Here is a 25,346-nt window from a genome sequence, read left to right as displayed (position 1 = left end):
ATCCTCTCTCAACCAGACAACGGATCGCCCATTCCCACAGGCTCTCTTCAGTTACTGGGACCACTGACATCTTGGTGGGTGACTGGTACAGGCTATGTGCTGAGTCCCACTTGTGAGTCTCTGAGGGTGCACGGCCCTGGTGAGGAGGGCATTCTCCAAGTTTGTGGGAGTGAACATGCTCCATCACTTCTGGGGTACATCGGTTTCTCTAGACACAGTGCCTACTCGGGGTGGGGGGATGCAAGCCAACTTCCCCACAGCTAAGGACCCATTTCAGACTCCAAGTCGCACAGCGTTTCCACAAGGTCTCAGGCACCCTCCCATTCTTCCTGTGGGACAGACCAGATTCCTGTGAGTTAGGTGTCTTTCCCAGGTGAGTACTCCTCAGGCCCCTTGCCACCTCTTCCAGGTGCTGCTCACGAGGCTCAGCTTGCATTCTCATTTGCTCCTTGTCACCAGGCAGTTATCTTCCGCTGGAGCAGGACCATATCCCTCTCCTGTGGAGCTCTTGGGATACTGTGGGACTTTTAGGATTGTCCTTCCTGGGGACAGGTGCTGCCTTTGCCATCTTAGAAAGTCAGGTGGAGAATGATCGATACCCTCTGATGCACATTTGAATCATCTGAGGGTTCTAGACCCTCGAAATCAGTCTCTGTGTGGGGCCCTTTCCCTAATGGAGACCTCTTAAATCTAATGATTCAGGACCCTTCCTGTCCTCTTCAGTTCGTGGTCCAAGAAAGAACACTGCCATCAGGTGGCAGCAAGTGGACAGTGCTTGGGTCTGGCCTTAGGCTCATCTGTATGTTCGATGAAGGGGTCAGTGCACTTGTCTTTGGTTTTATATGCATCATAACCCTTTAATTAAATGTATCAACTTAATAATACCTGACACATTGATGCTAGTGCCGTAAGGGCCACTTGTAAAAGCAGCAAATCAATATGGCGCCAGGCAGCATCTCCCCATTAATGTCTAGTGATTAATCTCTATTGGGGAAGGATGAGCCATGTCTCCTCTTTAGATGTTAGCTGTTACACCTTTCATTGCGGAGGTGTCCTGCTTTCCTCATGTCACCTCTACGATTTTTCCTTAAATGTCAGCTTTACCCTGTATAGGCAGTGCAGGCTGAGGTTGACCCTATCTGCTCAAATGTCTCTTTAGCTCTGTGAAACAGGAATAAAAATCTATGACAGCCATTTATTTATCCCCGTGTGTATTTCCCTGCCTGTTTAGAATGAAGTTCCCAGGGGATTCCTTACAGGATCCAGCTGCAAGACGCAGCAGCAGCAGCAGCTGACGCAGTAGGAAACTGGCAAAGCAATGAAAACAGAGGACTGGGGTATTTCAGGGCCCAGAGATTGGAGTCTGTGATCCTGGGCTGTACTCCATTACTTGCCGGCTCTGTGGTCTTGGGTGAGTTACAGAAAGTTCAGAGCCCGGGCTTGTTATTAAAGTAGGGATTTTTGGAGGCTGTTACAGGTGATAAAACCACTTCGCAAACAGGAAGACAGCATCAAACAGACAACAGGCAGCGTACCGGTTCCGTACTGCTTACTTTTCTGTTGCTGTGGTAGAACACCATGAGCAACGCAATTTGTAGAAGAGAGAGCTTATGCAGGTGTGCAGTTTTGCACAGAGATAAGAGTCCAGGATGGCAAGGAGGCATGCGGCAAGCGGCAGGCAAGGCAGTGGGAGCAGAAACTCACACTTTTTTTATTGGATATTTTATATATTTACATTTCAAATGTTATCCCCTTTCCTGATTCCCCCCTCTCTGGTGCCCCTTCCCCTTTTTCTATGAGGATGTTCCCTCTCCACCCGCCCACTCCCACCTCACCACCCTGGCATTCCCCTATACTGAGGCATCGAGCCTTCACAGGACCAAGGTCTTCTCCCATTGATGCCAGGCAATGCCATCCTCTGCTATATATGGAGCTGGAGCCATGGGTCCCTCCTTGTGTACCCTTTGCTTGGTGGTTTAGTCCCTGGGAGCTCTGGGTGTTTCTGCTTGGTTGCTATTGTTGTTCTTCCTATGAGGTTGCAAACCCCTTCAGAAGCTCACACTTTAAACCACAAGCAGAAAGTGCAGAGTGAACTGGTAACAGGCACAAGGCTTTTAAAGCCCAATCCTGTCACCTATACTTCCTCTGGCAAGAGCTTATCTCCTAAGCCTGCCTGTCTTAGTTAGGGGTTCTAATGCTGTGACCATGACCAAAAGCAACTTGGGGAGGAAAGGGTTTCTTTGGCTTATGCTTCCACATCACTGTTCACTGAGGGAAGTCAGGACAGGAACTCAAACAGGACAGGAACCTGGAGGCAGGAGCTGGTGCAGAGGCTGTGGAGGGTGCTGCTTACTAGCTTGGTCTCCATGGTTTGCTCAACCATGCTTTCTTACAGACTCCAGGATCATTAGCCCAGGGATGGATCCACCTACAATTGACTGGATCCTCCCATGCCAATCATTAATTAAGAAAATACCTTACTAACTTGCCTATAGCCCAATCTTACAGAGACAATGTTCTCAATGAGGTTTCCATCTCTCAAATGACTGTAGCTTGTGTTAAGTTGACATAAAACTAGCCAGCACACTACCTAAATGGTACCACCAACCAAAGACCAATTATTCAAATGCCTGAGACCAGGGGGGATATCTCATTCAAACCACTACAGATGAAAACCAACCAACAGCTGACAGAAACTTAATGGAATGAGACGAGCTCCCCCGACCCCCAATAAGACCAGGGACAGGTGTCCGCTCCTGCTGTTTCTAGTCAACATTTTACTGTAGGTTTTAGCCAAGCAGATGGTCACAAAAAGAAATGAAGGAGCCTAGGATTGTAAAGACTGAACATATCATCTCTTCTGAAACATGACATGAGCTTGTATTTTGTACAATAAATCCTGCGAACTCAGTAAGAACCATCAGACCTGGTGCATAAGTTCAGCATGGCGGCAGCACATAGCATCTGCATCTAAAACTCATCATTTTTACAGAGGCAAGCAACAAATTACCCAAATGTGGACGCCAGGGAACGATTCTGTTAACTGCGAGCTGGTGAAGTGTGAGGAGATGTAACAAAAGAACGGAAAGCTACTCTTTAAAACTACAGAATGTTGGAAGAAGTGCAGGTTGACCTAAGAAGATGGGAAGGTGGCCAGTGGTCATGGAAGGAGGACTGAAGACATCATACTGAGCTAGCTCCTCGACCCTAGGTGCTCTCCGGGTTCAACACAATCCTGAACAAAACTCCAACCTGCTTTTCTGCAGAAATTGAGAAGTTGGTCCTAAAATTCACATGAAAAATACCAGAAACCTAGAATAGTCAAAACAAGTTCTAAACAATATAGAGTTCGCATAATGGCAGCCATATTAGAGCAGCTATGTATAAGCCGGGGTAGTGAAGCCTGTACTCTCACCGATGGGTGTCTGCGAAAGAGATGACCCAGTGTTGAGAAGCCATCTTAGCAGGGGTGCAGGAATAGCTGGGGACCCTCATGCCCAAGCAGACCTCTTCATACACAGACACGTGGTCAATGCTAGCACAGTGTTAAAGGTATGAGATTTGGAGATTGAAGGTGTGAATCTCCATGAGATGGGTTAGGCCAGCCTTCTTAGGTGTGATTCCAAACCACGCAGGATGAAGAAAAATGCGACAAGTGGGTCTTCATATAGCCTGAGCACTTTATTCTATCATCTGCTTCTATCTACCATGTATCTCCCTATCATCTATCACCTATCTCTGATCTATCACTTATTGATCTGTCATCCATGTATCAGCCATGTATGTATCATCTATCTTTCTATACCTAGAATCTGCTTCTTATATCTATTTAGGTATCTCTTAGGAATCCAGGTAGCTTAAAGTGACAAAGGGTTGGCAGTCCCAGTGTTGGGAAACTAGAGGTGTCATCACTGTGGGTGGGAGGCCAGATGGCCCAGCTGCTTGGGAGACAGCCTGGGTCCCTTTTAGGTCATGACCCACAATTGTACTCCCAGGGAATGCCCCAGAGAAACAAAAACTTGCCAGCAAAAAACTTGTCCATGGACACTGGCAAAGTCCTCAAAAAGGGACACATTCAAATGCTCATGAACCAGAGAATGGATGGCTGAATGCGGTACCAGCACTCTCTGCCTTATCTTCGGGGCATGTGGTCTAAGACTCAGTGGATGCTGGGACCCTCCCATAGGGCAAGCCACATGTGGACTAGTACTGCCCTATGCCCTGCAGTACTGCCCCAAAGTCTGTGAGCTCTCTGTCCTTTCACATCCTCCGCACCATTAATCTCACACTTGGGGCCCTCACTGAGTAACACAAGGGTTGCCTAGATACAAGTCTTGCCACACCATGATGCTCATCAGATAACAAAGAGGCTACTGAGGGATGGACCAGAGACATTGTAGATGTGTGGATTGGTCGCTCAAAGGGATGGGGTGTGGGAGGAGCGTGGGACTGAGCACTCACTCACCATGCTACTGAGAATGGAGGGTGATGAGAATGTCCGAGTTCTTCATTTGTAGAATTTTCCATTGATTACTTTGAGACTGTGGTTGACCACATGTCACTGAAGCTGCAGAAAGCAAAACAAAGAGGTTTGACTCTGTACTAGAGACAAAATCAATGAAGTGCCAATACACTGTACACCTCGGGTATCTCAGAACCATGATTCTAAGAGAAAAGCCAGTCATAAAAGGCCACAAACCCAGGGGCAGAAAACAGACTAGTCCCAGGCTAGGGCTGGGAGGGTTGCAGGAAGGGAGTGAACTACTCAGGTACAGGGCTCCATTTGGGGAAAATGAAAATGTGTAAACTCGATCATGGGGATTGTTCCCAAGACCTGTGACAATACTGGGGATACAAGGAAAATGTTAACTTGCCTTGAAACAGTGAGTCCTGGGCCCTGGGAATTATACCTTCTGCAAGCACTGTTTAAAGGGCAGAGACAGCTAAACCATGGTGCATAATTCTTAAATACGACCTGGGACTGGAACCAGAGCTGCTGCTGGGAGCCTGCCCTCTTGAGAACCAAAGGAGAGCCAAGGGCCACCACATCCTCATAGGCCCATGCAGATGCTTTACTTTATTTTAAAATCATAAAAAAGGTTGATCTGTGATGCTCAACACACTCATCTTTATACCAATAAGGTTGTAAAGTACAAAATGTCCCGACACTGTACTGGCTAGTTTTATGTCAGCGTCATCTGGGAGGAGGAAACTTCAACTGAGAAAATGCCTCCATAAGATTGTGCTGTAGATAAGCCCACATTTTCTTGATTAGTGATTGTATTAGGGTTTTATTGATGTGAAGAGACACCAGGCCCACCGCAACTCTTAAAGGAAAACATTTAATTGGGGCTGGCTTACAGTTCAGAGGTCTAGTCCATTGTCGTCATGGCGGGTAGCATGGTGGCACACAGGCAGACATGGTGCTGGAGACGGAGCTGAGAGTTCTATATCTGGGCCCTCAGGCAGCAGGAAGGGTCAGTGAGCCACAAGGCCTGGCTTGAGCTTCTGAAACTTCAAAGTCCAACCCCAGTGACATACCTCTTCCAACAAGGCCACACTTCCTAATAGTGCTACTCCCTGTGGGCCTTTGGGCGCCAATTTTATTCAAACCACTATAGTGCTTAAAGTTGGAGAGCCCAGCCCATTGTGAGTGGTGCTATCCCTGAGCTGATGGTCCTGGGTTCTATAAGCAGGCTGAGAAAGCCGTGGGGAGCAAGGCAATAGGCAGCATGCTCCATGACTTCTGCATCAGCTCCTGCCTCCAGGTTCCTGCCCTGACAGCTTTTGATGCTGATGACCTATGATATAGAAGGGCAAATTTGATAAGCCCCTTCCTCCCCATGTTGTTTTGGTCATGGGGTTTATCATAGCAATATTAGTCCTAACTAGGATATATAGCTAGGAGATTGCATCCTAGTTAGGGTCTCACTATGAAGTTCGGGCTGTCTTCAGATTCACGCTGCTCCTACCTCAGGCTCCTGCTGATTATAGGCATCTGTCACTATACCTTGATCACATGATTTCTGACATTAGCTTTCTTTTCTGTATAGGAACAAGGTCATGAAGACAACCCAAGATCTAATCAGTATGGTGCTGGTCTGGTCTGGGTTTGAACATCCCACTTATCTCCCTACAGCTTTTGGGAAAATGTATCATTAAAGAGAGTTTAAAACAATTTGCTGAAAAATCTAACAGAAAGTTCAGTTTTCTTTCTTGAGGGGAGGTGTCATTGGACTTGAGTCCAGGCTTGTTGCTCTGCCCCCAGACCAGCCCTTTCTTCTTATCGCTCCCTTCCAGAATGTTCTTGCTTGTCACCACATCTCTCTTTATATTGCTGATCATAATCTGAGCAGCACCGTTTTGCTGTTTGACCCAGGCTTGTGGCTGAGCATCTCAGAGCCTTTCTGTCTTCATCTGTAAAGGGAGCTGAGGGTCCTGCCCCCCGTGCAAAGCACAGGGGTGAAAACAATCCTGCCTGAGCCACCACCGTGGCATCTCCCCACCTGTGTGTGGCCTGGTGCATCTTGGGCAGGAGTGACACACATTAGAGTAGAGAGAAGTTTTTGGAAGGCCTTTTAAGACCCAATGTGTTCAGGCTTTGCCTCCCTTAACCCCTCTGCCAGCACTGTGTTCCAGGCCTTGTCATTCCGTGTGGCTGCCAGGAAGCTCGGGAGTTTCAGGGGACATTGTCTGAGAACTATGGTGGCTCCAGACAGACAAGAGTGATTGAGGCAGGAAGGGTGTGGAGAGGAGCCTGGATAGGCCAGTGCAAGCCTCCCTGGGCCCACTTTTTTTTTTATGAGATAATATCAAGTGTGTGTCTGTGTGTGTGTCTGTGTGTGTGTGCGCGCGCGAGCTGCTGCTTCACGTGATCAGCATACAGAATGGACAAAGGACAACAGGAGGCACAGCCTGGGCAGGGTGGAGGTTAGAAGGAGATGCAGGACAGAAGGTGGAGCTCAGGCCTCTGACTTGGCCAGGTTCCCACCCCAGCTCTTGGCACACAACAGGGCTGCTTGGAATCATGGCTAAGGAAGCTGCCTTGTGGGTGGGGTTGGGAGCAGTGCTACTTCTGAGATTCTTGGAGGGGGGCAGGCAAACTGGGAAGCTGTGTCCTCTTGTTCTGAAACCCTTCTTTTCTTTCCCAAGGTGAGAAATGTCGCAGCTTCATTGACCTGGCCCCAGCTTCAGAGAAAGGTAAGTAGTTAGCTCTGCCCTCCCTGGGGACCTGCGTTGGCCTGGTGGCTTGTCAGAGCCTGGGGTTTCTTTCTTGCAGCCATGTGCTTCCTGTTACACAGCATTGTCTGTCTCTGGGGGCAGAGTATGAAGTGAGGAGGCCAGTGGAGTTGGGGTGCCTTGGCTGGGTTACGATCCTACCCCACAGACCTGCCATTTCCTTGGAAAGTTCCAGCAAGCCACCCTGGGGAGACTGAGGGACAAGGGACAAGAAAGTCAGTGCCCTTCAGCAGGCAGGAAGGAGTCAATTCCTTCAGCTGAGTGAGTGCCCACTGCGGGGATGGACTGTTTCCTCTGCTTCTTCAGGTTCCCTGGAGACATTTCCTATTTGTGCATAAGTCTGATCCCGAGACACTTGGTTGAGCCACCAGGATCTGTCGGTCTTCAACCAGAGATTACAAGCAATCACTGTGCAATCCAGCATTTCTTACAGACGGGGATGGTGGCTACTGGGGGCTTGGTTACTAATTGTTGGTGTCCAGCTTCGTCACCAGGACCTCCATTGACCTCCTGATGAGGGGTCTATCCCTTGCCATTGACGATGGAGAAACATTCCAGAGGGATTACATCACCAAAATTTCAGAGCAAAGGGCAGGCAGAGTCAGACTTTTAAGGCAGGACCTTGAATCCAGTGTGGGTTTGCCTGAGCAGGACTCTAGGTGAATGCTTGCTTCCTTGGCATGGTGGGTGAGTTCTGCAAATGCATTCAGTGTGAGGATGTAGGCACCAGGGTACCTCTGTGTACTTGTGGCCGTGTTCCAGGGCACCTGCAATGGTATGTCCATGTGGTGCCCCCTGGAAATATCACATGTCTGTGTACAGTGTACATTGTGTACTGTGTACAATGGCTGTGCTCTTCCAGAGGGCTCAAGCCTCCCTTGCTTTCTTTATGGGGACTGAGAGCCCCCAAGGGTGAACGTCATCTATTTTACTGGTGGTGCAGTTTGACTTTTAGGACTTGGTGGCCGCACAGAGGACCGTCTGATGGCATATATCAAATGTTTACGAGGACGCTGTGTGTCAGGCTTTGTTACCTAGTGATAGAAGGCTTTTCTGTCCCTACTGCCTCTCAAAGTCTCTGGCTTTAACTCTGTGTGGCCCTGTTGGTTTGTGACAGCTGCATGGCTCTCCCAGCTGCCCCCTGAGGTCCCAGATGCTTTTAGGTCAAATTCACTAATCCCCATCTTCCTTCGGTGCTTGACTCTTCACTTCAAACAGGAGCCCAACGCAAAGAGAAGAGTAATCATTCGACCCCTGACCCCTGGGAGGTCTGCATTGAGCATTTCTGCCTCTTTGTGTTCATATCCGAGCTGGCTACACCAGCTTCCTCCTTCCTTGGGTCCTTCTGGTCTGCTAATGTACAACCCTTTCCTACATTACACACACACACACACACACACACACACACACACACACACACGCACACAGGCCTCACTCACTGGACTGTTCTCTGGGCTCGGTTCTTCACACACAGAGTCAAATGACCCTCCTCACAGGTGAAGAGACAGGCACAGTATAGTCACATAGTTAGGAGGTGGGATTAGAACCCAGCTCTTTCCTTGTTTCGTTTCTTTTACAAAAATGCTTACCTCTGCATACTGTGTGTGTTTGCATGCAGGTCTGGAGGTCAGAGGGTAATCTGTGGGAGTTAATCCACCGTGTGTGTCATGGGGTGAACTCACGTCATTGGGATTGGTGGCAACCCCATGAGTCATCTTGCTAGCCTGTTTGTTTCTTGAGACAGAGTCTCATGTAGGCCAGGCTGGCTTTAAACTCCACATCCTTGTGTCTCTATTGAACCTGGTTCTCAGATGGCTGGCTCCTCTGCTGACAAGGGACATCTAAGGGGTGTGGGGCTCCTGGGGCCCCTGCTCCATGGCATCTGAGTGGCCAGCACTTCCCTCCTTGCCTTCAGCTCTGCTCTAGACATTTTCAGGTTTCTGTGACAAATTATCAGCTACTGAGCCTCTTGGCCTTGAGCCTCATGATCTTACTGCTTAATTATGGTGGGGTGACCCGAGGCCTCAAACATGGGCGGGAACTCACCAGTGAACCATATCCTAGAGTCAGAATGGTTTAAAAGTTTTTATTTATTTATTTATTTATTTATTTATTTACTTATTTATTTTTATTTTTTAAAGAATTATTTATTATTATGTATAAGTGCACTGTAGCTGTCTTCAGACACACCAGAAGAGGGCATCAGATCTCATTACAGATGGTTGTGGGCCACCATGTGGTTGCTGGGAATTGACCTCTGGAAGAGCAGTCAGTGCTCTTAACCACTGAGCTATATTTCCAGTTCAAAGTTTTTATTTATTTATTTTATGTATATGGGTGATTTGCTTGTATGTATGTCTGTACAACTTATGTGACCTTGGTGCCTGAGGAGGCCAGAAGAGGGCATGGGACCCCCTGGGACTGGAAAACTATGAGTCTCCATGTGGGTTCTGGGAACCAAACTGGAGTCATCTGGAAGAGCAGTCAGTGCTCTTAACTGTTGAGATCTCTCTCTCTCTCTCTCTCTCTCTCTCTCTCTCTCTCTCTCTTTCACTCACACACACACACACACACACACACACAGAGTCACACACACTCTGTCTCTCACACACAAACATTCTCTCACACACATGTGCACATGTGCACACACACACGTGTGTGTGGGTGAGAGAGAGAAGAGAATGTGTGTGTGTGAGTGTGTGTGAGAGAGAGAAAGAATGTGTGTGGGAGTGTCTGTGTGTGTGAGAGAGAATGTGTGTGTGTGTGAGAGAGAGAGAGAGAGAGAGAATGTATGTATGTATGTGTGTGTGTGTGTGAGAGAGAGAGAGGGAGAATGTGTGTGTATGAGAGAGACAGAAAGAGTGTGTGTGAGTGTGTGTGAGTCATGTGTGAATGTGTGACTGGGTGTGAGTGTGTGTGAGAGTGTGTTTGTGTGTTGTGAGTTTGTGTGTGTGTGAGAGAAAGAGAATGTGTGTGAGTATGTGGGTATTTGTGAAAGAAAGAGAATGTGTGTGTGTGTGTGAGAGAGAGAGAGAGAATGTATGTATGTGTGAGTGTGTGTGAGAGAGAGGGAGAATGTGTGTGTATGAGAGAGACAGAAAGAGTGTGTGTGTGAGAGAGAATGTGTGTGTGTGTGTGAGAGAGAGAGAGGGAGAGAGAGAGAGAGAGAGAGAGAGAGAGAGAGAGAGAATGTGTGTGTGTGAGAGAGAGAGAGAATGTATGTATGTGTGTGTGTGAGAGAGAGGGAGAATGTGTGTGTATGAGAGAGACAGAAAGAGTGTGTGTGAGAGAGAGAATGTGTGTGTGTGTGTGTGTGAGAGAGAGAGAGAGAGAGAGAGAGAGAGAGGGAGAATGTGTGTGTGTGTGTGTGTGTGAGAGAGAGAGAGAGAGAGGGAGAATGTGTGTGTGTGAGAGAGACAGAGTGTGTGTGAATGTATGTGAGTGTGTGTGAGTACATGTGTGAGTGCATGTGTGAATGTGTAAGTGTGTGTGAGAGTGTGTTTGTGTGTTGTGAGTTTGCGTGTGTGTGTGTGTGTGTGTGTGTGTGTGTGTGTGTGTGTGTTATATACTGTATCATCTTGTTACAGCCCAGGCTAACCTCAAACTCTTCATCCTCCTGTCTCAGACTCCTGTGTGCTGGGCTTACACCTAACTTAGAATGATTTTTTTCTTTTTGAAACATGAATCACATGACAGGATCCCCTTGCTTAACCTTCCTGTGGGCCACATCTTACTTGGTTAAACTGAGTGTTGTTGCTATGGCCTCATAGGCTTTGTGTGACCTGGCCCTCTACCCAGGATGCCATCTCCTGTCACCTCCCCTTCCTTACCACACTCCAGCTCCAGAATACTTGCTGTGCCCTGGGCCAGCCAAGCCGATGTGTGCCCCAGGGCCTTTGCACGTACTGCTCCTTGGACCACCGTTCTACCAGGACTCTCACAATGATACACACTTGGGAAAGTTTTAGTAACACTTGAGTGCATATTCTAGAGACAGAGGACTCTACAAGCTCCCCACTTTGATGGTCACTAGTACTGTGTTGCTTTATCAGTGTTTGCAAAGATATGCACATGCATACGTATCGATGTAGCTGTTCATACATCTTACATATATGGAATCATAAATTCCTTTTCTTATCAGTACCCTTGACTCCCTCCTCTTTCTCCTTCTGTGCTATTGGTGAACGAAGATCCAGTCCATGGCTCAAACACAGTTTCTACCCCTGAGTCGCATCCAAATTCTGTCTTCCTTTTGTGAATGTCTATAGAATATTCTGTCACATGGAGACTTCATTTAAGCCTCAGAATGCTCGGTCTGAGTTGCCTTTGCACTTGGAGTGTCCTGTATCATAGCGAACCCTTGGGGAGCTGCACACCTCTTGCCCTCTGAGGCTAACACATTCCCTCTAATCTTTTAGTGACTGACCGACTGTGAGTCAACAGTGCTACCTGCATGCTGGCATGTGACCTGCTCTTTGACAGAGGTCTGTGTGGCAGGCCTCATCATGGAGGGAGCTGACTGAAGTTGCCTGAGCTGACCCCCAGCACTTTCTACCCGTTACATGTTACCAACTCCATTCTGAAAATAGACGGAATTCCCTTACTTCTGCCTCTCCCTTCGCTCTCCAGTTTCCCTCTGTTTTAGCACCTCAGTTACTATTCACAGGGACAAAAGTGTCTTACCAGTCACCCTGAGCAGCTAAATAATCCTGAAAGTCAGTGTAGCAGTCACCAATATCTATAGCAATGCTGGGTAACAAGCTGATCTGGCACTCGGTTGCTCGTGTGTGTGGGGCAGGGGTTGAGATTCTGTGATATAAGTTGACTTGATTCCAAGGATGCAGACTGGTCTTAAGCCTGCTGTTCATGGACGCATTCAGGGGCCAGGTCGAGGATCCTCTGACAGAAATGCCAGAAACACAGAGTAGGAGAGGCTCACTACATGGGCATGCATGAGGCCTCTGCTTGTGTCAGGCCCAATGACTTCTCATTGGTTAAAGGGAGATTCAGGGCCAGGTCCAACATTAGTGGGGCAAAATGTGTGCCGCCCACACGGAGGCTGGAATACAGCAGGTTGCCAACAGAACCCCCCACTTGGGTGTGGCCACAGATAGAAGATGGCGTGGCTGATGGTGCCAACATGACTTTGACCAGGTTGTGAGTGTGTGAGACTTGTTCATTTGTTTGCTAACTTGTCCCCTGAGGTGACCTGACATTTGGTGTGTTGTGTGTGGGGTAACTGTCCACTCACTCATCACACACCAGTGGGGTCCCCTGCGTGTCTGTTACATTCACACAACCTTTCTGACAGATACGTCTTGAGCACTCCCTTACACAGGGCAGCCTGGGCAAGCACGGGAGGAACAGGGAGCTCGAATACTGTTCCTGGGGAAGGAGCTAAGCAAATAGTTACTGACGTGGCTGGCAGCGGGCTCTGAAGTAAGAAAGAAAAATCCACTCTGCTGTAAAACATCGGGAGAATCTCTTTCCTGAGAACCAGAAAAGGCCATGTGATACCTCAGATCCACAGCAGTCATGAAGTTGGAGTTAACAGGGATGGACGCCAAGCTGTTGGCCAAGGTGTGGCATGGGGGCATTTTCAGTTCTGCCCCCTCCCCACTAACATTCTACAGAGCCCCTTGTTCTCCAGCCACTTCCTCCCTCCGTCCCTCCCTCCCTCCGTCCCTTTTTCCCTTCCCTTCCCCTCCCTTCCCTTCCCTTCCCTTCCCCTCCCTTCCCTTCCCTTCCCTTCCCCTCCCCTCCCCTCCCCTTCCCTTCCCCTCTCTTCCCTTCCCTTCCCTTCCCCTCTCTTCCCTTCCCTTCCCTTCCCTTCCCTTCCCTTCCCCTCCCCTCCCCTTCCCTTCCCCTCCCCTCCCCTCCCTTCCCCTCCCCTCCCTTCCCTTCCCCTCCCCTCCCCTCCCCTCCCTTCCCTTTCCTTCCCCTCCCTCCCTCCCTTCCTTCTTTTCTTTCTTTTTCCCCCAAGATGGTACCCTGACTGTCCTGGAACTCACACTGTAGCCCAGTCTGCCTGCCTCTGCACCCTGAATGGCGGGATTAAAAGTGAGCGCTATTTTTTTAGGGCTGCTGTTGTGGAATCTTCTTGAACATTATCTTGGAATTCGTTCCCTCCTTCTTGTTGGTTCTCAGTTTCTTGGACCACAAGGCCATTGTCTTTCTGCTGACTTCCTCTCTGGGAAAACATCTTGAGGAACTTCCCAAAATGGGGGGCAGGACTGCCGGAGGCCATTTCTCTGTCAAGCTAAGCTAATCGGGCTGAGTGGTCCATTGTCTGAGCCCTGTTCCTGGGCTCTTGTTTTTCCTGTATGGGCATGAGGTCTCCTCTCTTTTGGAAGCGGCCTTTGAAAAATCCCCTGCTGTACTCTTTACTCTTCCTGTTTGTTCCAAGATCCTTGACTTTAGTTTTTACCTCTGTACTCTTTTTATCCTGTATGTTTTTCTTAAATATATGTTTTTTGTTTGTTTGTTTGTTTGTTTGTTTGCTTTTGGAGGCAAGGATTCTCTGTGTAGCCTTGGCTGTCCTGGAACTCACTCCGTAGTTCAGGCTGGCCTCAAACTCACAGAGACCTGCCTGCCTTTGTGTCCCCAATGCTGGGATTAAAGGTGCCTGCCACCATTGCCCAGCAAATAGATAAAGTTTAAAACTCTTTGTTTATTTGTTATTTTTAAAACAGAGTCTCACTAAGCGGCCCTGGCTGGCCTTGAACTTATGATTTGCAGTCTCTAGACTACTGGGATGACAGGTATGTCCCTTATTTAAGAGCAAGGAATGGACCAAGAGCGGTGGCTTCCTGGGCCCTGCTACTTCTGTGTCTAGCGTCTGCCTCTAGCTGCTGTTGGCCACCTCCCTGCGGACTCCTCAGATCTGCACACACAGCTGATCCTCCACAGGAACGGCTACCCTGTTCACTCCCCAGGCCTGAGAGTTAGCCTTCTGCAACTTCTCCTTTTCCAGGTCCAAGTGTATGACAAGTGCCACACCTCTTGTCTCTAGAGGACCTTGAACCTCACCCTCTCCTCATTTCAGAGTGTCTTCTCAGCTAACTGCCTGTATTCCAGGCTGCACAGCTTAAAACCCACTCTGCAGTCACAGAATCTTCTAGAAGAGGCCAATCAGCGTGAACATCTGACAACTGCTTGCAGCAGCAACATGGGTTGTGAGGCAGGAGCCTGACACACAAGAGTGCCCAGAGGAGAGCCCTGGAAACCTGGCTCCCTAACTTCCATCCCAACAGCTGCAGCCCGCTTCTCTACTAACATCCCTTTCCCTACCTCTCCAGCATTTTCTCATGCCTTACAAACTTCTAGTCATACTTCAAACCCTTCACAGACATGACCCATTTTAAAGAGCTATCCCTGAACCTCCCCAGGATGCCTGTCTATAGTGATGTGTCCTGTCAGCATCAATCACATTGCATTGGAACCATGTCCTCCACTGGGCTGACACTCCCTGAGAACAGGCAATGTGTTGTCCTCTACTGCTCTAGAGTGCAAATTGTATGGGCACGACAGGAATTTAGTAAAGGTTTGTTGAAGCAGAAAGGGAAAGGGCAAAGGGGCCTGAGGCAGAGATGCTAGGAGATGCCTTTAGTTCAGGGCCTCCATCTGACCTCTGCAGCTCGAGTCTGCTCCAGCCTGTGCAGCCGAGCGACTGAAACCATCTCCACCTTGGTTTGCTGCAGCCAGAGAGCCAGGATTTTTGAAGGGCACCAGGTAGAAATCTGTGGGAAACAATGCCACAAGCAGCTGGTTTCACATCTCGGGGCCTTGAAACAGCTCTGAGCTGATCCAGGCTTTGACTGAGTCGGGTTCTCAGCCACGCTCCTCCTGTTTCTCCGTCTCTCAACTGCTCTGCCCCGAATCGTACAGCATGCAATTCTTCTGCTCACTTAATTTAGTGCAGGTTATCGATTGTGTTGTAGAAGTAGGGGTGTGTGGAGGTGAGAACATTCTTGGGAGAGGGTGGAAACGACTCCATAGGGGTCCAAACTGCTGTTGGCATGGCGTCACTGCTACCCAGCAGTCCTCAGCACCACCACCTGGGCTCTATACTAAGTTTCAGACCAGGATCCTTAGTAACACCCTGTCTCAAAACAACACACAGCAAAGCCAGCTAACCTGGTGCCAGTCTACCCGTTAAGGTAGGCACATCATCGCCTTGTTCAGGAGCAGGCTGTCCCATGCTGTGTCACCTAACCCGGTCCTGCAATTGCCCCTCTGCGTGTGGCAGGAGCTAAGCATTGGGGAGAATTCCCAGCCCTGTTTAGAACAGCCCACCCTCTAGAGCAGCAGTTCCAAACCTGTGGGTCATGATGTCTTTGCCGGTGTGTGTATGTGTGTCAAACAACCCTTTGACATGTGTCACCTAAGGCCATTTCTACACCAGATATTTTCATTACAATTCATAACAATAGCAAAATAATAGTCAGGAAGTAGCAACAAAAATAACTTTATGGATATGATCCATAACCACAACATGAGGGCCTGTATTAAAAGAAGGTTGCATTAGGAAGGTTGAGAACTATGGAGCTAGAGGGAACAAAGTATCAGAGCCACATTCTGTGGACAGAGACCTTAAGGAGGGTACGTGGGGGTGGCTGAGAAGCGGTTTCTTGTCTGACCTCAGGGCAGCAGGAAACAGCTCTGGGGGATGAATGGTCTGTGAACGTTGACTGTGTTGGCAGTGTGGGGACAGCAGTGTGGGGACAGCGGCAGGTTTGCAGGAGACAATGATGAAGAACTGAACAGTGGAAGGAAGAGAGAACACAGAGAGGCAGACATATTCCTTCAAGGTCACACAGCAGTGTAGGTCAGGGCCGTCTTGCCTCCTATTGCCGAGGACTTTGGATCAGTGTCCTGTGTGCTCTGCCACCCTTCCTTCCAGTTGCTGAACCTCAGGGCCGCCGCCCCCCCACCCCCACATCCCCCGGCTCTCTCCGATCTTGCCTTTCTTTCCTGGAGTTCAGCATCTCTAATTATGGACTTGTGTGAAGCCCCTCAGCCTGGGGAGGACGGCTCCCAGATCACAACATCTAATGATTACTTTAGCTGCTCCAATTCCAATTACACAGGATTACCTTTCCAGGTAATTAGGGATCTGGGTAGCTTTGCCTGCTCATTCTCTTGCACAGCGTTGTATTAACCCTGACCAGTGACCGGCTTTCATGTTCTATAATTGGAAATACTTTCTCTGTGCTGAGAAGCCTGTTGAGCATAAACAGCGGTGATTTAAATTTCTAAGTGGCTCTGTGGGCTCAGCACACTCTGCTGAGAAATCGCCGTGCGGCCCTGGGGTCCACGGACCTGGCACGGGATTGGGCAGTGCGCATCCTGCGCGTTTGTGTGAGGGGGCCAGGATCCATAGCTTTAGCTAAGAGGACTTTTGCCTGCGAGTCTACCCTGCTTGGGATGTGCCGACATTTGTAACCAGATCGTATCCTGTGTGTTAGCTCACTGACATTGTAACAAATACTTGACATAACCTACAGAGAGGCAGGGTTACTTCAGCTCTTAGCGTGGAAGGCTCCATTCCCTGATTCTTGGCTCTGCTGTTTTGAGCCTTTGTTGGGAACACTTCTGTCAGGGTTAAGTGACAGAACATACACAGAGGGAAGGCTGGACCATGCTCCCAAAGTCCTCGCCAGGTCACGCCTCGCATGACCCCACTTCCTCCCCAAATCTGCACCTGTCCCATCTCTTTTTTTTTTTTTTTCTTTTTTTTTCGGAGCTGGGGACCGAACCCAGGGCTTTGCGCTCGCTAGGCAAGCGCTCTACCACTGAGCTAAATCCCCAACCCCACCTGTCCCATCTCTTATAGAAATTATGCTATATTTGTGTCCAACGTCTGTCATGTGCTTGGTACTATGTACTCTCCATAGTGGCCGTGCAGTACACAGGACGTATGTTGCAGATAGCCTAGACTACCAGACACAATGCAAATGAGATGCAAATGCTATGTAAATGATATAGAAACAGGGGCTGCTCTGCCTTGTTAAGGCAATAATAGAAAAAGCCAATCTGTGTTCAGTATCACTTTCCTGTTTGTTTGCTTTTTTGAGGCAGGATCCCATTCTATTGCTCAGGCTAACCTCCAACTCAGTATCCTCCTGCCTCAGCCTCCTGAGTGGTCAGATGACAGGGGTACACCATAGTTCCTGGGACATTTCTTTCCAAGTGCTCCCATTACACAGCTGGACCTGGGAATAGACTTGTGAATATGGAGGGCGGACCATGGTCTCCTCTGTGCAATTTACTAGTGGGAACACACAAGTGGTAAATGGGCACTTCCTGCGTTTACGAAAAGCACACAGCTGAGGGACCCACCACCTGGTTAAGACACAGAATCAGAATAGCTCAAGGATGTGAGATCTGCAGTCACCAGCACCCCAAACAGAGGATCCTATGTGTGGTTCCCATGATATCCTCTCTTGGGGACACTGCTTGCTGTCTCTCTTGGGGGTTGTTTTGGCCCCTTCCCCAGCAGTGGCTCTAGGATGCCAGTCTGTTTATCTCAGTATGCTCTTAAATGACGAAGGATAGAATCAAAAGCATATGGGGCTGAGAGGAGAGGTACAAGCACGAGGGTCTGAGCTTGGGCCCCAGAATCCAGACAGAAAACCCTTGCTGTGGGTAGCAGGAGCCTGCAAGCCCAGTGCTGGGAGGCAGAGACGGGGTCCCTGGTGCTCACTGGCCAGGCAAACTCCAGGATGTGGAAAGAGCCCCTATAAAAACAAAACAAAACAAAACAAAGGTGGATGAGGTCTGAACCCAAGGATATTCTTTGGCTACTACAAGCCCCAATGCACCTACACACCACATACATGCACACACACATCACACACCACACACACACACACATGCTATACACCACACACACACCATATATACATACATACTACACATATACTACACACCACATACACCACACCCATATACCACACGAATACTACACACCACATACACCACACCCATATACCACATATATACTACACACACTCACACACACACACACACACACACACGCCACACACATACCACACATATACTATATACACATACCATACACACCACACACCACTCACACACATACCACACTTATACCACACACCACACACACACACACACACACACACACACACACACACACATACTACATACCATACCCCCGCACACCAGCTTACTCCTGTTGTAGTAAATGCCAGGCCCACCTGATCCCTACAACTAACTTAGAAATGTTGAAGCTGTCTCTCTGCCAGGCTATGCTTGGGGAAGCTGAGGCTGAGAGAGGCAGAGACATCTTGTTTGATTGGCAGGGGCTGTGAAGTTCCTTTTGTCATCAGCATGTCTCCTCCAGGGGGAGCAACCGGTGTGAAGAGAACTCTGGGTAAACTGGGGCAGGGAGGTGAATTGGGCAAGGAGGCCCAAGAGAGTGTGTACCGGGAGGAACTGCTGGGGGGAGGAGTGGGAGTTCAGGGGCTCTGGTGACTTCCCCCAGCCCTCTGCCTCCTGTGTCTTACTTTGGTACCTCCTTGCTCTGCCTGCTGCTTCAAGAAAGGGACCAGCTCCCATTCCCAGCCTGCCAGGGTAGGAAGGGGCCAGGGTGGGATCTTAAATGTCCGCAAAGGCCACATGTCAAAGACTCATCTTTCAGCCTAGGGCACCTCTCAGAGACAGAAGAAACTTCAGGGATAGGGCCTAGTGAGGGCAAGTTAGGTTGTTGGGGATATGCCTCAGAAGGGGACATCAGGACCCTTCTCCCTCCTCTCTGCTTTCTGCCCACCAGGAAGGAAGCCGCTTTCCTGGGTGTACTTCTGCAATTCACAGGGGCAAAGCGAATAGCCAAGAGGCCATAGATGAAGCCAGCCACAGCCATTTCCTCCAGGTTACAACACTTCTTTTGGGCTCAGGAAGCCCAAGGAAACGTCTCAAAAGGACAGAGCTCTTAGGACCACTTCTGCACACAGGGACAACTAAAGGGTGGCATCTGTAGGGTGAAGCTTTTGTGAGTTGCCCAGCTCTGTAAGTGACCTCAGCAACCTCACTGGCTTGCCAGGCTGGATTTGGGTGGGTCATTTTCTTTAGTCTCTCATCAGAGGCTTATCTAGAGTGAACAGAGGTCCGTTCATGTCACCCCTGAAAACTCCCATGACACTGTAAGCCATGGCAAACCTTTCCCCATTTCAGTTGACTTTCTGGGAATTTGTCCCACGGAACAGAAAGCTGATGCAGCGATCTGGTCTCAGCTGCCGTTTTTTTTCCAGGTGAGGAGCTGAGATCATTGATGGCGTCACCTACTCTGTATAGTAAGTCTGCCTTCAGCATACATCTCTAAGAAACAGGGTACCCCTTGCAGCACCCTCCCTCAGCCCTAGCACACAGTAGACACTTAATGCCAGTCCCCTGCAGGCATGCAATTCTACTGAAGCCTCATTGCAGCCCACAGAGGTGTTTTGGTTTCTCGTGTTTCCTGGATGGGGAAGTTGAGGCTTAGAGTGCTAGAACACCTGCTCTGGACCACCCAGTGTCAGAGCTAGGGTTTAATCCTGCAGCATCTAAGGGCCATGTGGGAGAGCATGCGGTCTGGATTCACATTCTGACTGTGCCTCAGACACCAGACCCATCTCTTACGGCTCAATGCCCCTTCTGTAAGACGGGGGTTCTGAGACCCAAATGAGATGATTCATGCAAGAGTAGGTTGACAATATCTGGTTGGAAACTTCAATCTCTTCCCCAGCTCTTCAGTTCCCCCCTGGCCAGCTGCAAGCTAACTTTATGTCTGTTCAACTAATATTCAGCTACTCCACTGAGGGTGGCACAATTTCCATCCACCCCAGGCACTTCCACAGCCTTTCTTTCATTGTATCCCATAGCTTTCTGTCATGGTAACCTTTAGCTCTGGTGTATGTCAGAGTTGTAAGACAGACGACTCAGAGAGGTTGAGCAGGGAGCTCTATGACACACAGCACAATGACAGGTCCTATTTGGCTTCGTGCTGCCTTTGCTCTGTGGGAAATGCCTTCCCACCTACAATTCTGGCCCCTTGTTTGCTTCTTGGACTCTAGACATTCTTTGGGCTGCTTACTGTGTGTTCCCACAGCCTGGGAGGCCCCTGCCTTGAAGCAGACAGCTGCCAGGGTCCACGTGTTGGAGCAGCTGAGGGAATCCAAAGCACCCTCTGCTCCTGCTGCATCCCATCTGCTGCCTCCCACAGCCTTGTCATCGGCAACCATCTGCTGGGTTCCCCAGAGACATTGCCATGCTTGGATGTGGCATAGATGCCCAATAGGTTTTGTGGCCTTGTGGGATCAGGGAGGCGCCCATGCCTGCAGGCTCTGGAACCTTGAACTCCTGACAGCCTCCAAGTGGGTGTCCTTGGAGGCCAGAGTCTACCTAGCCTGGTGCCCTAGGGCCAGCTGGATGGCAACAGATGCCAATAAGGCTCCTCTGGTTCCCCATCCTAGGCTGGGCTGGCCCGGCTTGCCTGCAGAGGCCGACGTAATGGGCTGGAGGCAGGGCTTCTCTGGGCTGCTTCTGCCCGGCAGCCTCTGGCCCTCGTCTCTCCCTGATTGTGGATTTGAGTGGAGGCTGTCCAATCCTCTCACTAGCTTCTGTTGTTTGTAGCGCTGAGGACAGAGGAGCCTTGAGCTTGCCAAGCTAACACTCTCATGTCTAGTCACATCCCCAGCCTGCTTTACGTCACTGTGATGATGGTTTTACTGCAATTTCCTTGTCCCCTTGGGGAATCGGCGCTTGGAAAGTGTCCACTCTAGTGATAGCTTCAGAGCCGTGTGCCCACTGCCACCCAGTGTAGCGAATCTTTGTCACTCAGCATCTGTCCGTCCTCAGTTGCCCTCCCACTCCCCAACTAGACAGTAGCCATTGTGGAGTTGTGGCCCTTGTGGCTGCTTTCACTTCTAAGGGGTTTTCAAGAGTTTCTCTCTCTCTCTCTCTCTCTCTCTCTCTCTCTCTCTCTCTCTCTCTCTCATGTGTGTTCTCAGTTTTTTAAATCTTTTTTTCTTTTGGAGACACAGGGCCATTGAACCTGGGTTTCCTGGATTCAGTAGACTAGCTGAGCTGCAAGGACCTCTGGTCCCCCTGGGGTCACTGGTGTGTGCTACTGAGCCAGGCTCTCTGAACCGGTGCTGGAGTCACTCAGGCCTTTCTAATGGTACTGCAGGCACTTTACCACTGATCTACCTCGCCAGCCCCCTCATTCATTTCTTTGATCACCAAATAATGAGCTTTTAAAATTGACACAATATTTGTACTTATTTACGGGGCACCAGACTTTGGCGTGTGGCTGTAACGTGTAATTATCAAATTGGGTAATTAGCATTCTCAGCTCCCCCAGCAGTTGCTTCTAGATGCTCTGAAATATATAGTAAACCTCCGTGGACTGCACCAACCCTCTGGCTCTCTCTTATGAAATCGGCTTTTAAAAAAATATATATTTTTGGTATGGATAGAATACATTTTGCTGAGCTATTATTTATTTGTTTAAACCTTTTCAGAATTGGAGAAAATAGCACAATTCAGAGGCGTGGGAAACATGTGCAGAGAGCTTGACAGGGCATCATAAATCACAACCTCCAGGCTGGGAAGGTCCCTGCCAGGCTCCCAGAGCCGCTTCCCCACTGCCTCCTGCACAGGGAGCTCTTGCTTAGCATTGCTGCAGCAGCTGGCAAGCCGAGGCAGCCCTTCCTCCTTTTGTAAATAAAGTTTTATTGGGATGCAGCTGTGCCTGTTCTTTCTATGTGGCCTGTGGCTACTTTTGTGCTATGATATCAGAGCTGAGCAGTGGTGACTGAGAATGGCCTGCGACATAAAGCATTCACTCTCAGGTTCTTCATAGAAAAAGTCCTCAAGTGTCCCCCATGGTGTGGCATAACTTATGTGTCTTTGTGTGTGTGCATTTGATGCATGTATGTGTGTGTGTGAATGTATGTGTGTATTTGTGTGTGTGGTGTATGTGTGTGTGATATATGCATATGTATGTGTTTGTGTGTATGTGATGTGTGTATATGTATGTTTTTGTGTGTCTTTATGTGTATGTGTGAGACCTGCATATATGTGTGTGATATATACATATGTATGCGTTTGTGTATGTCTTTATGTGTATGTATATTTGTGTGTGTATGCATGTATGTGTTCGTGTGTCAGTTCACATACATGAGGGTACACATGGAGGCTAGAGTTCAACACAGGTCTTTCTCAATTACGCCACTTCTTATTTTTTGGGATAGGGTCTTTCACTGAACCAAGAGCTTGCTGTTTGGGCTCGTCTAGCTGGGTATGCCCAGCCTCTTACACGGGTGCTGGAGATCTCTAACTCAGTCCTCATGGTTACACGGCAGGTACTTAATGACGTGAGTCCGGTCCTTAACCCTGCCCCCATGGTCAGCATAGTCCACACTTACCTGTAGAGGACCTCTTGGCTGTCAGGATGAGTGACACTGATCACAGATTTAGAAATATCAGCTTGCATCTCAATTTTATTTTACTTTGTGGTTAATACTGAGAACTGCAATTCCTGATCCGTTCAGTGATTCAATGTTTACTTGTCTGAGGACTCAGCACGCTGTCTTTCAGAGCAGCGAGGCTGTCCCACATTCCTGTTGCTGATCCAGTTTACCTCCTGGCCAAGACTGTCCTTACCTCCTGCCACCCACTGGCCTGGAAGCGTATCATTGTGGGCTTAGTTTGTGTTTCCCTAACTTGATGAGGCTGAGCTGGAAGAGTCTGGAAAATGTTTATCTGGGTTTGTTGTAGTTTGTTTTCTGTTGCTGTGATAAAGACCATGACCAAAAACAACCTGGGGGAGAAAGAGGTTATTTGGTTCACAGGTTATACTCCATTATGGAGAGAAGTCAGGGCAGGAAATGAAGGAAGGAGCTGAAGTAGAGACCATGGAGGCATGCTGCTTACTGCCTTGCTCCTCAAGGTTTGCTTGGTTTGTTTTCTCACACAGTGCAGACCACCTACCCAAGGGTAGGACTGCCCATGGCGGGCTGGGCCCTCCCACATCAATCATGAATCAAGGAAATACCCCACAGAACCACTGACAGAGGCAACCCCTCAGCCGAGGCGCCCTCTCCCCAGGCGGCTCTGGTTTGTATTAAATTGACAAGAACGATCCAGTTCGGGGTCCTTGTCTACTCTTGAAAAGAGGTGGTTTGGTTGTTACCCTGCTGAGGCCTTCTGTGTTCAGGCCTCAGCCTAGCCTGCTGTTGGAGCTGAAGTTGTTTTCCCCATCCCACGTATGTTCCTTACCCACAGGCAGCGTCCTGTGATGCACAAGTTCTGATGAGGTCGGTTTAATCTCTCTGTGCATCTTTACTTGGTATTGCTCACAAAACGTGGTCCCTGAATCCAGCATGGTGGCACTTCCCACATGGTTGTCTTCTAGGGTTCCTTGTCTTAGCTCGTTGATCCATTTCAGGCTAATTTGGATAGAATTGTTCCAGGAGAAGCTGATCCAGGCTGCTGACTTGGCTCCACCCTTTAGAGCCTGTCTGCTCCTTTTTGTCTGCGCTTTCTGGTTTGCTGAGTTTTCTCCCTGGGCTGGGTGCACCAACCCAACATCTCCATGTTTCTTACCTGTGCCTCTGCTCTGTGGGTACAGAGAAGGAAGTACTGGGGGACCCTGTCTCGCTCCATTCTTTACCCACCACTGTGTCCTTCTGTTTCCTATGAGAGGCCACAGAACCTCAACTGTCACCTTGTTCGGATCACAGATGGAGTTGGATGAGCTCTAACCAGAGGCAGCCCCCATCCTTGTTGTCAACAGTAAATGTCTGAGGGGCACAATCTAAACTCCTACAGGTCACAGTCAGCTGAGACAAGGCATGAGGGAAGAAGTACAAGGCCTAGCCAGAGGGGATGTATGGATGCTCAGACCAGGGTCTATGTAATTCGGAGGATGTGGAGTGTATGTGAGCCACACTTTAGGGACAGCTGCAACCCTGCTCCAGCCAGCTGTGGCCATCTGCAGAAGCCAGGTGCTGCAGAGAGAGCTAGCCCGCTGTGTGGGTTCATTACTGGTTTATTTAGTAGAAGTCAGAACCTGTCCTGGCAGCCACATTCTATGGAAGCTGAGTTCCTAGGTTCAAAGCTGGCCATCTCCATTCTTCAATTATTTGTGGGGCTTCAGTTTGCTTACCTGTGGAGATGGACATAGTGTCTGCCTGCCAAGGCTTTAGGGGACCTTAGCTGTGGCAATTAAAATAAAAGGCTTCAATTAACAAAAGGAAGTGATTTGGGTTTGTTCATTGCTGTCTTTTCAGCACTGAGAACACAGTCAGTCACACAGGTGGATATGGCTATGAACCACACCCAGAACTGCTTCATCTTCCACTCACCCACCCACCCTCCACCCACTCACCCATCCACCCACCCTCCACCCACTCACCCATCCACCCCCCCTCCACCCACTTACCCACCCACTCACCCAACCACCCACTTACCCACCCACTCACCCAACCACCCACTTACCCACCCACTCACCCAACCACCCACTTACCCATCCACCCTCCCTCCACCCACTCACCCATCCACCCACCCTCCACCCACTCACCCATCCACTCACCCAACCACCCACTTACCCACCCACTCACCCAACCACCCACTTACCCACCCACTCACCCAACCACCCACTCACCCATCCACCCTCCCTCCACCCACTCACCCATCCACCCTCCCTCCACCCACTCACCCATCCACCCTCCCTCCACCCACTTACCCACCCACCCACCCTCCACCCACTCACCCATCCACTCACCCAACCACCCTCCACCCACTCACCCATCCACCCTCCCTCCACCCACTCACCCATCCACCCTCCCTCCACCCACTTACCCACCCACTCACCAACCACCCACTTACCCACCCACTCACCCAACCACCCACTTACCCACCCACTCACCCATCCACCCACCCTCCACTCACTCCACTCCACCACTCACCCATCCACCCTCCATCCACCCACCCACTCACCTAACCACCCACCCTCCACCCATGTATGCACCCCAGTCACCCATCTACCCGCCCTTTATCCATCTATCCATCCACTCATTCATGATATCCATTACCCA

The 25,346-nt window shown here is 49.5% G+C and overlaps 1 protein-coding gene across 3 annotated transcripts in view; it reads left to right on the top strand.

Annotated features, from left to right (window-relative positions):
• The window catches only part of Gsg1l (GSG1-like), a 213,914-nt gene that overhangs the window by 58,950 nt on the left and 129,618 nt on the right, over positions 1-25,346 (top strand). For 2 of the 3 annotated variants that reach the window (NM_001419662.1, XM_039094643.2), the window contains exon 2: positions 7,153-7,200. In NM_001419662.1, the coding sequence (NP_001406591.1) occupies positions 7,153-7,200 (48 nt within the window). Of the gene's footprint in view, positions 1-6,878; positions 6,956-7,152; positions 7,201-25,346 lie in introns of those variants that run through there. The other variant, XM_063271351.1, reaches the window with a different exon arrangement.

Source organism: Rattus norvegicus, chromosome 1, assembly GCF_036323735.1.
Source record: "Rattus norvegicus strain BN/NHsdMcwi chromosome 1, GRCr8, whole genome shotgun sequence".
Taxonomy (NCBI): Eukaryota; Metazoa; Chordata; class Mammalia; order Rodentia; family Muridae; genus Rattus; species Rattus norvegicus.
This window is presented reverse-complemented; position numbering and strand designations above follow the sequence as displayed.